General features: G+C 44.8%; 1 protein-coding gene across 1 annotated transcript in view; it reads left to right on the forward strand.

Moving 5' to 3' along the window:
* SUSD5 (sushi domain containing 5) overlaps nt 1-15,302 on the forward strand; it is a 39,030-nt gene that overhangs the window by 6,396 nt on the left and 17,332 nt on the right. Inside the window, exons 4-5 of the mRNA XM_066350354.1 lie at nt 4,784-4,961; nt 8,721-8,839. Of these exons, the coding sequence (XP_066206451.1) occupies nt 4,784-4,961; nt 8,721-8,839 (297 nt within the window). The remainder of the gene's footprint in view (nt 1-4,783; nt 4,962-8,720; nt 8,840-15,302) is intronic.

A 15,302-nucleotide genomic window follows, 5' to 3' on the forward strand; every position in this document is an offset into this window, starting at 1 on the left:
GGGAATCGAACCTGGGTCCCCCACACGCCAGGCTGACGCTCTACCACTGAGCCAACTGGCCAGGGCCTCTGTCTCTATGAATTTGCCTGTATTGGACCTTTCATGTAAATGTAATCCTAGAGTATATGCTTTTGTGAGTGGCTTCTTTCACTTTACACTCGATTTTCAAGGTTCATCCATTTGTAGCATGTATCAGTATTTCATTTTGCTTTATTGTCGAATAATACATATTGCATTATATGGATGTATCATACTTTGTTGATCCACTTATTGATAGTTGATACTACTTTTGGGCTATAAGAATTTTACAATTATATATTTAATTTATTATTTATTATAAATATGCTGCTATGAACATTTATATAGAAGTTTTATATAAATATGTGTTTTCAGTTCTTTCGGGTATTTATGTAAGAGAGCGATTGTTGGGTCATGTGACAACTCTATGTTTATCTATTTGAGAGACTGCCAGTGGGTTTTCCAAACCAGCTGAGCCATTTCACATTCCCGCCAGCAGTATTTGAGGTTTCCAACTTCTCCACATCCTCACCATCACTGATTACCTGTCTTTTTGTTGATAGCCATCCTGGTGGGTATGAAGTAGTATATCACTGTGGTTTTGATATCATTTCTCTGAGGTGAATGATGTTGGGCATCTATTCATGTGCTTATTGGCCATTTGTATACTTTCTTTGAAGAAATGTCGATTCAGTTCCTTTGCCCATTTTTTGTGCCATTTTCACCATTTCAAAGTATACAGTTCTGTGACATTAAATACATTCACATTGACGCGCAAACGTCACCATCACTCATCTCCATAACTTCTTCATCTTCTCCAACTGAAACTCTGTACCCTTTAAACAGTAACTGTATTCCCTCTCTCCCTGCCCTGGCAACTACCACTCCTGTTTCTGTCTCTATGAATTTGACTACTCTAGGGACTGCATGTAAGTGGAATCATACAGTATTTGTCCTTTGTGACTGACTGACTTCACTTAACATAATATCTTCAAGCTTTATCCATGTTGTAGCATGTGTCAAAATGTCCTTCCTTTTAAAGGCTAATAATATTCAATTGTATGTATTCTGTGCCGCATTTTGTTAATACATTGGCTATCAATGGACACTCTGGTTGCTTTTACCTATGGCTATTGTGAATAATGCTGTAATGAACATGTACAAATATCATTCAAGTCCCTGCTTTTATTTCTTTGGTCATATACCCAGAAGTGGAATTGCTGGATATGGTCATTTTATCTTTAACTTTTTAAGTAATTACTACACTGTTTTTTACAACAGCTGCATCATTTATAATTCCACCAGCAATGCATAAGTGTTCCCATTTTTACACTTCTTTGCCAACACTTGTTATTTTGTTTCTTTTTAAATAATAGCCATCCTAATTAGCCTGAAGTGCTATTCCATTGGGGTTTTGATTTGCATTTCTGTAACAAGTAGTAACGTTGAACATCTTTTTGTGTTTTATTGGCTATTTGTATATCTTCTTTGCCGAAATGTCTTTTCTACTTCTTTGCCCATTTTTTAATCAGGTTGCTTGGGGGGGTTTTTGGTTGATGCTGAGTTGTTGGAGTTCTTTACCTACTCTACATATAAGTTTCTTATTCTATATCATCTATATTTTATATGTATATATTTGCAAAATTTTTCTCCTGTTCTGTGAGTCTTTTCACTTTTTAGTATTGTCCTTTGAAGCAAAAAGTTTTTAATTTTAATGAAGTCCAATCTATGTGTTCTCTTTAGCTGCTTTTGCTTTTGGTGCTGTAGCTAAGAAACCATTGCATAGTCCAAGATCAAAGATTTTCTCCTATGTTTTCTTCTAAGGGGTATCATTTTAACTCTTACATTTAGGTCTCTGATTCACTTTGAGTTGATTACTGTGTCTAGCGTGAGGCAGGATCCAACTTCATTCTTTTGCATGTGGCTATTCAGTGGTCTCAGCCCCATTTCTTAAAAAGAGCATGTCATTTAACATGGAGATAGTTTTACTTCTTTCCAATCTGATGCCATGTATTCCATTTTCTTGCCTAAGTGTCCAGCTAGAACCACCAGCATGTTGCATAGAAGTGGCAAGAGCAGACATCCTTGTTGACAAGACTCTTAGGGAAAAGCTCTCGATCTTTCACCATGAAGTGTGATGTTAGCTGTGAGGTTTTCGTAGCTGCTCTTTATCAGCTTGAAGAAATGCCTCTCCATTTTCAGCTGTTGACTGTTTTTTTATCAGGAAAGAATATTGAATTTTGTCCAGTGCGTTTTTCTGCACCTATTGAGATGATCATATAGGTGTTGTCCTTTAGTCTATTGATATGGAGTATTATATTACTTGATTTGGGGATGTTAAACTAATGCTGGAATAGATTCCACTACTCACGGCGTATAATTTGTGTGTGTGTGTATGTGTGCTGCTGTATTTGGTTTGCTAATATTTTGTTGAGGGCTTTGGTGTTTATATTCATAAGAGGTATTGGCCTGTAGTTTTCTTGTGATGTCTTTTGTCTGGTTTTGGTACAGGGCAATGGTGGCCTCACAGAATAAGTTCAGAGATATTTCTCCTTTCTGTCCTATTTTTTAGATGGATTTGTAGAGAATTGGTCCTAATTCCTCTTTATATGTTTGGTAGAATTCACCAGGGGAGCCATCTGAACCTGAAACCATTAATAATTTTTAAATTATTAATTCAGTCTCTTGTTAAAAGTTTGTTCAGATTTTTCTATTTCTTCTTGATACAAATTTAGTAGTTTTTTTTTTATTTCATCTGAGTCATCTAATTTGTTGGCATACCAGTTGTGTATCGTAGTGCACTTTATATAATACTTTTCATTTCTGTAAGTTCAGAGTAATATCTGTGCTGTCATTCCTGATTTTAGTAATTTGAATATTTCTTTATTAATTTATTTGAGTTACATTTGGGTTCCTAGCACCAAGGCAACTCTTCCAACAGTCCCTCGGGAATGAGAGAAGGGGCTCTTCTTTATTCTTATTTATTCTCATTCTGAGAGTGTAAGCCTTCAGGGTCCAGCATCGTGTATTATTTACGTGTGTGTGCTGGGGGTGGACGGGGAGGAGAGGTCTGTCAGATTTCCCACCTCATGTGAGCCCTGGGGCTCGACCATCAAAACTTCAGTTTAATTTTATAACATTTTTTCCCCAAGATAGGTAAATGACATTAATACAGAGTATCTTGGGACGCGTGCTTACTTCTCCAGGTAGGGCCAGCAGGTGTAGTGATTCAGGCTGTGTGCTGTGTGTTCCCACCAGGTCTAAGGGAGCACCCGTCACCTACAGATATGTTTATTGTGAAACAGTTTGCATTTTTATTATAACTTTTGATTCCAAAGCTGAGGGATCATTATACTTCTTATAGTAATTCTGTAGTAGGTGACAGTTCAATGTCTTACGCTAATAAAAGCAGTATAGTATGACAATTTTGGGGACAGATGGAAGTGACACATCTCATTTTAACTGGGTTTTCTCTCTCCTGTCTTTACCTTAAACTTCACTTGACAACCCAGGTATTGCTTTGTCCCCTGTAGGCTCCTGGGGACCACGCTGCTCCCCTCTACAGCAGGGGCTTCTTCTAAGGCGCTGTGTTGCTCTTGGCATCAGCTCCCACCTCTGCCTGGATTCGTGTTCCCATCTCACCCAGCTGTCACACGTGTTATGATGCCCCCACTACGTGCCCACGTATGATGTGCTTACTCCTCCAGTAGGGCCGGCAGGAGTAGTGGTTCGGATTGTGAACTGCGTGTTTCCGCCAAGCCTAAGGAAGGGTGCACCAGACCTGGCTGCTCTTGTCTCATCTCACTGGGGGGAAATGAAGCGAACTAACTGTGGCCAGGGCCTGATGATGTCTTAAGACAGCAGAGCAGAGAGAAAAGAAAGGACCCGTTATGTACGCGGTCTCCCCAGGGCTAGGGCATGCAAAAGGAGGCAAAACTGAAGCCAGGGCCGTGGACACCAAGTGACCCACCTCAGGGAAACTTGAGACACTGAGCTTTGCCACGTGGTGTTTGTAAAACATCTTTTTATATATTTTTAATCGTTTGTTATTTTCCAATTAAAGTTGACATAAAGTATTATATTAGTGATTAGACATTAGATAACTTATTAAGTGATCATCCTGGTAAGTCTCGTACCCATCTGACACCATCCATATTGACTGTACTCCCTCCAGGGGTCCCCAAACTTTTTACACAGGGGGCCAGTTCACTGTCCCTCAGACCGCTGGAGGGCCGCCACATACAGTGCTCCTCTCACTGACCACCAATGAAAGAGGTGCCCCTTCCGGAAGTGCAGTGGGGGCCGGATAAATGGCCTCAGGGGGCTGCATGCAGCCCGTGGGCCGTAGTTTGGGGACGCCTGCCCTATGCTGTACCTCACATCCCCATGACTGTTCTGTAACTGCCAGTCTGTACTTCTTGTTCCCTTCACCTTTGTCACCCAGCTCCCTGATCCTCCTCCCCTCTGGCAGCCATCAGAGTGTTCTCAAGAAATGTTTGAAGGGCTTTTCCAGATAAACATGCCAGAGCAGATGGTTAATTTATTTTTCCTTTAAGAAGACGAGAGCAAAAACTGGGTTAAAAACACCAGTGTGACTGTCAACACCTAGTCCCAGGGATGAGTGCCACGAGGTGGTCGCTACCCTGGCGTCTTCCGGCAGATGGGAAACTGCAGTTCGGACAGGTGTCTGCCAGAGAGTAGGGCTGCCGCGATCACATTCCCACGGACCCTGCAGTCAGCCTGTGTTCGTGCCTTCCCCACACAGGGAAGCTGTTTGTGCTGGAGTCTCAGAATGGCTCTCAGGGGCTGGAGCTGGAGGCGGCGCGGCTCTCCTGCCGGAGCCGGGGAGCTCACCTGGTGTCTGCGGAGGAGCTGCAGCGGGTGGTCCAGGACTGCGCCTTCGCCGTGTGCACCACGGGCTGGCTGGCGGATGGCACGCTGGGGTAAGTCTGGCGAGCAGGGCTAGCTGTGCCTCCAGTGCCCCCGCTGCCCCACCAGGGCTTAATGGGGGCTGACTGTCTCCTGGCGGTGCCAGGGATCGGCAAAATGCAGTGGGCAGCGGATTCCAGTGCCTTCTTGTTTGGTTCTCATATAGAAACATTTCTCTGGAGTTCTGTCTGTTTATTCCCCCTGACTTGGTTACTTGAATTTCCTTATTAAATTACAGAAATAACCCATCGTTGTAAAAATTTCAAATAATACAGATATGTATGAAGTACAATGAGTCTATCTTCTTCCCACCTCAGAGGTAATGACTCTTAACTTTTTGGTGTGTGTGTGTGAAACTCTGTACCGTGTGTGTGTGTGTGTGTGTGTGTGTGTGTGTGTATAATGGTTGATTTTAGAGAGACGGAGAGAGAGAGAGGGAGAGAGAGAAGCATTTATTTGTTGCTCCGCTTAGTTGTGCCTTCATTGGTTGCTTCCTGTCTGTACTCTGACCAGGGATCAAACCCAAAACCTTGGCATTTCAGGGTTATGCTCTAACCCACTGAGCTAACCAGCCAGGGCCTGGTGTATATTTTTAATCTGATTTGCTCTGTGGATATGCATCTGCATGCATATGAATAGGAGGATGGTATGGAGGTTTTAAAATACAGCCACAAACTCTTTCACATTGCTTCCATTGAAAAGTGAATCTGGCAGAGCAGAGTACTGCCCTGACCGATAGCCTACACCAGGGGTAATACTATTTGACTTCTGAGATTAAGTCAGAAAAATCAGTGCCCGGCGTACTGAGAACACTCACTTTTGAGACGCCACGTAAGAAGCCTGACTATCCGGAGCCGGCTGTGCTGTGCGGAAGCCCAGATAGGATGGAGATTCCCCAACTAGGCCCTGTCACCAGTAGCCTCCAACCAGTGTCCTAGCGAATAGCCATCACTAACTGCCAGCAAGGTGAGTGAAGACGCCTCCAGGTGATCCTAGCCCTCAGCTATTGAGTTGTCACCAGCCTGTGAGTCTTCCCAGCTCAGGTCCTTAGACATTATACAGCAGAGACAGGCCATTTCCATGGTGCCCTGTCTGAGTTGCTGACCCATGGAATCCTTGTGGAGAAGTCACTGCTGTGGTCAGTGGGGAGACAACGTCCATTGGTGCTGCTAACTGCTTCTTTTGCCAGACTCAGGGGAGGCAGGGGCCATTCCACTGGGAAGGGAGTGGGCTCCAACAATTACTTCGGTAGATGAATGACCCTGAAGATGTCTGGCTGGCAGGTGGTCATGGAAGACACACACAACCATGCTGTCTCGCGTCTCTGGTGTGCCACATGTGAAGCAGCAACTGAAGAAAGAGGACAACCGAGGCTTCCCCCAAAGCTCAGCAGTGAATCTGGAGCTATGGCCCCCTCTGCCCTCTGTTTTTACATCCAGATTCCTAAATAGACCGCATGTGTCCTGTGCATGCATGTTTCCATTATGCAGTAGAGCATGGGTATTTTTCATAGTCCTGATATCATCCCTGAATCAGATAACCAGGGTTTTCAGAGAGTCTGAAGGACCAGCTTAGAGCCAGGCTTTGATCTCCCAGACACTGCAAATCAGGACTGAGTCATTGAAAAGGTCCATTTTCTCTGAATAAAGAACAGAAGAAGAAAGGAGGAAAAATTTAGAAGAAAGGGTAAAAGGCAAAGAAGATGCATGTGATTGGAATTCCAAAAGGAGAAGGAAAATGAAGCAAAAGCAATATAAGACATATACACAACTTGGCACAAAGGAATTCACAGTTTGGCACGTCACGGCAAAACTGATTTAGAATCAAATAATGTAGAAAAAAATATTAAAAGTAATAATAAGAATACAACAAAGGAATGACAATAAAAGGCCAAACACAGTTGAATGACTCCTTCAAAATGCTAAAAGAAAATTATTGCCACCCTAGATTTCTATACCCAGTGAGGATATTTTCCAGCAATAAAGATAAAATACATTTCCAGATAGACTAAAGGTGAGAAAATTTACTATATCCAGCTACACTAAAAGAAACACTAAAAGCAGGAGAAAAACAATTGCAGGTGGAAGTCTGCAGATACAAAAAAAGTTGAATGGAAGAGTAAATTGGGAGGTTGTCAAATCAAATTATGTAATTCCATAAAGCAATAATAATAATACCAAACAGTAAAAAATGGTATAACAGTCAGGAAGTATTTTAAGTATATTAATACATAGTATTTTAAGTTGTGTCATTGGAGAAGAAGGTAAAAATAATGTTAAATTTTAGTAAGTTGAGCAAATGTGTTGTGATTTCTCAGGTAACCACTAAAAGAAAACTAGAAGGATATGTAACTTCCAAACCAATACAGAGGATAAAAGAATGCCGAGAGAAGAATTAAAACAATCAAAATAGGGGAAAGAAAAGAGAGGAAGGAAGGAAGGAAGAATAGGCAGGACTAATAGAAAGATAGCAGATTTAAATTCAAAGAGATCTGTGATGAATTAAATAGATGTGATGCTCCAATTAGAAACTGACTCTCAGATGGATTTTTAAAAATTCTATTTGCTGTTTACAAAAAAAAATCCCTAAATAAATCATGAGACAAATATAAATTATAATGGAAATTAGCATATAAATAGAACTGAATGATATTAAAACTGTAACATAGTCAAACCCATGGGATACTACTAAACCTATACTTAGAAATGTAAAGCATTAAGTGCTTGTGTTAAAAGAAGGAAGAGGTGCCTGACCAGACAGTGGCACAGTGGATAGAGAGTCAGACTGGGACGCGGAGGACCCAGGTTCAAGAACCCCAAGGTCGCCCGCTTGAGCGTGGACTCATCTGGTTTGAGCAAGGCTCACCAGCTTGGACCCAAGGTTGCTGGCTCAAGCAAGGGGTCACTCTGTCTACTGTAGCCCCCCAGTCAAGGCTCATATGAGAAAGCTATCAGTGAACAACTAAGGTGCCGCAAAATGAAAATTGATGCTTCTCATCTCTCCCTTCCTGTCTGTCTGTCCCTATCTGTCCCTCTCTCTGACTCTCTCTGTCTCTGTCAAAAAAAAAAGAGGGAAGAGGCTTAAGTTTCATGAACTAATGATTTATCTTAAATAAGAAAAAGAACAGCAAAACAAACCCCCCGAAAAAGAGAACAGAATTTTATGAAATAAAAAACATGTACTAGAAGAGATCAACAATGTATTTATTGCCTCTGAAACCTGAGTTCAGCCTGATCAGGCAGTGGCGCAGTGGATAGAGCATCGGACTGGGATCCAGAAGGACCCAGGTTCAAGACCCTGAGGTCGCCAGCTTGAGCGCGGGCTCATCTGGTTTGAGCAAAAAGTTCACCAGCTTGGACCCAAGGTCGCTGGCTTGAGCAAGGGGTCACTCAGTCTGCTGAAGGCCCGCGGTCAAGGCACATATGAGAAAGCAATCAATGAACAACTAAGGTGTCGCAACGAAAAACTGATGATTGATGCTTCTCATCTCTCCGTTCCTGTCTGTCCCTATCTATCCCTCTCTCTGACTCTGTCTCTGTAAAAAAAAAAAAGAAAGAAAAGAAACCTGAGATCATACATATGACCTCAACTTAAGCAGCACCTGTGCCATCATGATTTTAGACCTTTGGGAACAGTGTTTCCATACTGATGCTTTCAGCCAGAGCTCCTGAATTAGAAAAATCACTGCTGATGCCAACTTTACAGCAGCAAAGAATGTTCTTTCCCATTTTTAGTTAGTTCTCTTACCCAGGTGTCTTCTTTGCCTATTTCAGGACCACCGTGTGCAGCAAGGGGAGTGGCGAACAGCAGGTGCTGAGAGCTGTCGACGTGAGAATTGAGGGCAGCCCGGCTCCCGGTGGCACATACAGTGCCCTTTGTATCAAGGATGAAGGTCAGTGCCAGACCCTTGTAAAGGTTCTGGAGGGTGGCAAGGCAGCCAAGTGGTGAGGGGAAAACCGTAAAGGAGTCGCCAGGGCAGCATTTCATGCGCGCTGAGATAAGTCCACCTTCATTATCGGAAACACGGGCTGTTCAAAGGGAACGTTCGTGCAAATGGAGAGGCAGCAGCTGCCGACCCCTCAGTCGTAGATAGGCGCCAGTCAGCACCAGGTGGTACTGCTTCCCCGAACATTGGTCTCGTCTGGGAAGCGTCAGGAAATGCTGCCGCCTGGGTGCCAACTCCAGAGAATCTCATACAAATGTTCTGGACATTGGGTGGTTTTTTAAAGCTGCCCCTTGAGTTTAACATGTAGCCCAATGTTAAAGGGCTACTTCTCTAATGAAGAGATTCCCAAGTCTCTGTGATGATGAGGGATACCAGACGAACTTGTTAGAAATACAAACCCTCAGGCTGCATCCCAGAGGCACCAAATTCTAATCTCCAGGGAAGACGTCAGAGGAGGAAGTAAGTCAAAGCAGCACAGTGGGTGGGCGCTTGTTTGATGCTTGTTAGTGTAGGCGGCTCCGCTGCTCTGGAGCATTCCTCCAGAAAGGGTCCTTCCTTTGCCGATTGCTACGGAAGAGAGGTGGGAGTCCCTGGTACCATCTGTCCAGTCAGGTGAGTGACAGACGTGGCCTTGTTCTGTAACGGCCTGGGGACATCAAAAGCCATGGTTTGTTTTTTGAAATCACTTAAGTCAATGAAATGATCCCTTGAATCCCAAACGTAGCCAGAAATTCAGACGTCGGAGGGAGAGGAGGCAGAGCAGCCAGAGGAAAGCCAGCGTGACCTTCATTCCGCAGGGATCTCACAGGACAACGCAGGGCTTCTGAGTCTCCTCTCTGCCCCCTGACATACAGGAACTATCAGTTAGCTTTAGCTGTGTCACATATTATCCCATAAGGCAGTGGTTTAAAACAACCGTTTAGCCCTGGCCCATTGGCTCAGCGGTAGAGTGTTGGCCCAGCGTGTGGAAGTCCCGGGTTTGATTCTCAGTCACGTCACACAGGAGAAGCGACCATCTGCTTCTCCATCCCTCCCCCTCTTGCATCTATCTCTCTCTCTCTCTTCTCCTCCCCTCCTGCAGCCAATGACTTGATTAGAGCAAGTTGGCCCCCGGTGCTGGGATGGCTCCATGGCCTCCACCTCAGGCGCTAAAAAAAATGGCTCCAGTTGCAAGGGAGCAAAGGCCCCAGATGAGCAGAGCATCACCCCATAGTGGGCATGCCGGGTGGATCCTGGTTGGGGCATATGCAAGAATCTGTCTCTGCCTCCCCTCCTCTCACTAAAAACAAAAACAAAACAACAACAAAAAACTGTTTAGTTGTTTATTATTATTATTATTATTATTATTATTATTATTATTGATCAGCAATTTATATTCTTCTGCTGGTCTCAGCTGGGTTCAGTCATGAGTCTACCGTCAGTTGCTAGTTGTGGCACCTTGCTGCTGGGAGCGGGCTGGCTGTTGGCTGGGGTGATGGGGGTGACTAAGCCATGTGTTTCTCATCATCCAACAGGATAGCCTGGGCTTTCTAGCTCACAGGCCTTTAAACAGGTTGTGTGCATGCACTTGTGTGCCCCTTTTACCCAGAACTGTAGTGTGTGAAGCCAGAGGTAGAAAACATCCATTCACATCCTACAGGGCACCAAGGTCAAAGCCATGATGGAGACTCCAAAACTGAGTAATTGCGAAACCGATGTAATGTGCTTCCTGATATATTGCACTCGGAGGAACACGACTTCAGTTCAGTAATATGCCTGCCCCAAATGCATAATTATGAAGAAACTTTAGCCAAACTCAAATTAAGAAACAGCCTATAAAATGACTGGCCTACAACTCTTAAAAAATGTATAAGGATAAGAAAGACAAAGACTAAGCAACTGTTCTAGCTTAAAATAGACTAAAAAGACTTGACAACAAAATGAAATCTGTGATCCTGGATTATATCTGGATCAGAAGAAAATAATATAATATTAAGTAATTAAAGTAATATAATATTAAATAGTATTAAGTATATTAAATAATATCTATTCAATATAGCTATTTAATATATTAGTATAATATAATGAAATCTGAATATGGATTATGAATTAGATAACAGTGTTGTATTACTGCTTACCTTTCCCTGATTTTGGTAACTGTATTGCAGTTATGTAGGAGAGTATTGTTGTTCTTGGAAATAAAGCCAAGGCTTTTAGGGACAGAGGGACACCATAGCTACAACTTACTCTCAAATGGTTCAGAAAAGAATTACAGGTATCGATATATACATATGTGCATATTCATATATATATATTTGTTTCCCTATCTCTAGATATCTATAGTATATGTCTATATTCTCTATTTAGAGATTAGAATGATAAGGCAAATGGGGCAAAACGAAAAACCATTGGTGAGTCTGGACAAAGGGTTTTATGGGAGTTCCTTATTCTTACACTTTTTCTATAACTTTGAAATTATATAAAAATAAGAAACTTCAAAAGAATAAAATGATCTACATACTCCTCAAAAAACAAAAAAAACAGGAAAGGACCCCACTCCCAAAAGCCCCACTAAAACCCTGAGTCATGGGGAGCCAACAGGAGAAGCAAATTCATGACACCTGTCAATGTACGTGAGGACTGGTGCCATTAGAGAAGTGAGCACGGTGTCACTGGAGTCACCGTGCTCAAGAACCATGCGTCCCAGAGCAGTTGTCCTGAGCCTCACCTGGCCTCCCGCCACCTCCCGGTCAGTGGGAAGGGCCTATGTGGAGAAGATTGGAGTCTTCGTCCCCCAGGGTCTCATTAGCGAGGAGGTTTCACGTGGGCCATGAAGGGGACCCAGGAATGCGTGCTGAGGTAGGATTGGGGTCAGAGAGTTTCTCTCCCTTGAGTTTTCTAGAAAAGCAGGATGGATTCCCCCAGGATACTCAGGGCGAGCTCTGTCCCCGTTCCCCTACCTTTAGTCCTTTAGAAAGAGCGTGTGAACCGCTCCCACGTGCTCCTCCACCGGCTCGGTGGAACCTCTGTTGACAGCGCAGGCGCAGGGAAATCGGGCAGGAGGGCGGTGCAGGGCCTAGCAGAGGCCGAGCAGGTGCTTCCAAGGGGTCCTGCAGGCACGCGCTGAGGTCTGGCTCCGCCCACCCCCTGCTGCAGGGTCCACTCTCTAAAGGCCGCCTTTCCCCCGACGGAGCCTCAGGTGCTACTTCGCTCAGGTCTGGCTCCGCCCACCCCCTGCTGCAGGGTCCTCTCTCTAAAGGCCGCCTTTCCCCCGACGGTGCCTCACGTGCTGCTGCTTCTTCGCTCAGCTCCGTGCGTGCTAACTCCAAGATCGGCAGATGGGCGCCTTCTAAAGCGCCCAGAAGGAAAACAGAGCCAGTGGAACATTCTGGCAGCTTCCTCCTGTGTTTCTTTTTTTGAAATAAAGTTCATCATGAATGGAGACTTTCCTCATTTTCCTAACAGTGCTTTTGTCTGAGAGAGAATTTCCAGTCCTATGGTGACCTCACTTAAACTAATAAAGGGAGGTTATTTATAACCTACTGGATGCTGCTGGAATACGCGGCCTGCGCTTGGGTCCTCTGGCTCTGCTTCTCTTGGCAGCTGGTGTGGGGTCAATGGCATGGGGTCCCGAGTGTCCCACAAGGCTCCACTCTGAGTATACTTCTGTCCCCTGGCTCCCAAGCAAGGCTCTTCCCCTCCAGCCCACCTCAGCCACCCCACCTTCTTAACACTGCGTTCCACCTCCCCTGTGTACTTAATGATTGCCTATGCTTCCCTTAAAAACAAACGGAATCATTCCCTTTCTTTTTCTTTTAAGCAAGAGACAGAGACAGACAGGAAGGGAGAGAGATGAGAAGCATCAATTCTTTGTTGTGGCACCTTAGTTGTTTATTGATTGCTTTCTCATATGTGCCTTGACGGAGGTGGGATGGAGTGGGAGGTGTCCAGCCAAGCCAGCAACCCCTTGCTCAAGCCAGAGAGTGAACTTGGGCTTCAAGCCAAGCGACCTTTGGGCTCAAGCCAGCAACCATGAGGTCACTCAAGCTGGTGAGCCCGTGCTCAAGCCTGATGATCCCTTCCTTTCTGTCATCGAGATGAGAGCTGGATGCTCATCTTGAGAGCGATCAGGAGGTTTGAGAGCAGCCAATTGCCAGGTCTTCCTGGAGGAGGCCCTGGGCCTCAGGATTGGCCTTGGGGAAGTTCTTTGGCTGCAATCAGGCGACTGGAACCAATCACAGTGCTTTGAACACCTGATAGAACTTATTTATTTCAGGGTCTCCCAGGGGAGTGTGGAAGTTTCTGAGCTCGTTACCATTGATCTGACATTAGCAATTTGTTTATTTGTGCAGGGTAATGCAAACGCCCGTGCTCAGACTTGTGGGTGATTCGGATGGATGGATGCATGCATGCATGGACGGACAGTTGGATATAGAGATCTTATTTCCACACTTGAGGAGTTGACAGTGTATAAAGAAGAGATAAATGTGTTTCCATGACACAAAGGAAGAACGTAATTAGGGAGACTTCCTGAGGCAGTGGTCATTAAGGTGGAAGTAGCTGTTAGAGAAAGGAGGAGAGGTCATTGCAGACAGAGAGAACAATGGTTTGGGACACTAGCTCTGGAGAGCCATGGTATGCCTGCTTCAGGAGAGAGGGTTGGATTCAGAACATCCCTGGTTGGCTCAGGTAGCTACTGGGGCAGGTCTGAGGGGGACTCAAGGGGCAGCCCAAATCACCCCCATCGCGGTAAGCAGGGAGGCCCCTCCTCTGCCATCCACACACCCAGGCCCAGATAGCATCAGGTCTTGCTCTCCCAGGCCTGAGGCCTTTCATTCCAAAAAACGGAGCTAGATCAGTCCTGATGCCAAGTCAGTCAGTTCCCGGGAAAGCAGAGTGTCTGAGCAGCCAGAGAAATGGCACCAACAGGTCCATGTTCTGATGGATCGTATGAACCATGTTGTTTTGCCTTTCCTCCCCCCAATTCCTGTTCAGCCGTTATGGGCTTGGCTATATTTGGTTTGAGGGAACTGGGCATTCAATTACCATCAGTTCTTGAAAAATGATTCAAAAGACCATCAAGTCTCCAACTTACTTGGGAAATGGAATTCACGTTTATTTATGACCCTATTAAAATTCCGGGTATAAGTTCACTTAATTCTGGTAATAACCTAATGATACAGGTTTCATTAGCTCCATTTTATATATTTTTTAAATGTATTTATTGATTTTAGAGAGAAAATCAAGGGGGAAAAGAGAGAGAGAAGGCTCGCGCGCGAGAGAAACACTGATTTGTTGTTCCACTTATTTATGCACTCATTGGTTGATTCTTGTCTGTGTCCTGACCGTGGATCAAACCTGCGATCTTGGCATATCAGAACGACACTCGAACCAACTGAACTGCCTGGCCAGGCCCAGATCCTTTTATATCTTTAATATATTTTCTAATTGTAAACATGAACCTATGGTCATTACAGTAGAAAGTATAAAGAACATTAAAATCACTCATCATGGGTTAAGGTCTAGAACATTTCTCCTTCACCCCAGATAGTTCCCTAGAGCCCTTTTCCACAAGTGCTTCGCCTCTCCCCGTTCCAAAAGTAAGCTCTATTCTGATTGCCATCACCATATATTGATGTCACTTGTTTTCGAGGGTGCAATAGTTATCTAGAGCAGTAGCTCTCCAGGGCTAGTCCCTGGACCAGGACTATTCACATCACCTGGGAACTTGCTGTAAATGCAAAGTCTTGGGCCTTAACCTTGATTTACTAACTCAGAAACTCAAAAACACAGCAAAGAGATGTGTTACAAGTCACTTCATGTGATTCCCATGCACATTCACGTTTGAGAAGCAATGATAGCGAGTTTGAGAACAAACAATAAAATTGGGTGGAATGAGGACAGTGCTGGTTGTATACTGGGTGGATTAAGATGAGTGGAGGGGGCCCTGGCCGGTTGGCTCAGCGGTAGAGCGTCGGCCTGGCGTGCGGGGGACCCGGGTTCGATTCCCGGCCAGGGCACATAGGAGAAGCGCCCATTTGCTTCTCCACCCCCCCCCCTCCTTCCTCTCTGTCTCTCTCTTCCCCTCCCGCAGCCAAGGCTCCATTGGAGCAAAGATGGCCCGGGCGCTGGGGATGGCTCCTTGGCCTCTGCCCCAGGCGCTAGAATGGCTCTGGTCGTGGCAGAGCGACGCCCTGGAGGGACAAAGCGTGGCCCCTGGTGGGCGTGCCGGGTGGATCCCAGTCGGGCGCATGCGGGAGTCTGTCTGACTGTCTCTCCCCGTTTCCAGTTTCAGAAAAATACAAAAAAAAAAAAAAAAGATGAGTGGAGGGCTGGGCAGGTGGACACCAAAGACCAGTTCACATCGCTTAGGAGAGGTCAAGCATTTGTGCCTGAATTTCCACATCCTTGGTTTGTGAAATAATAATAA

This window comes from Saccopteryx leptura, chromosome 10 (genome assembly GCF_036850995.1).
Source record: "Saccopteryx leptura isolate mSacLep1 chromosome 10, mSacLep1_pri_phased_curated, whole genome shotgun sequence".
Taxonomy (NCBI): domain Eukaryota; kingdom Metazoa; phylum Chordata; class Mammalia; order Chiroptera; family Emballonuridae; genus Saccopteryx; species Saccopteryx leptura.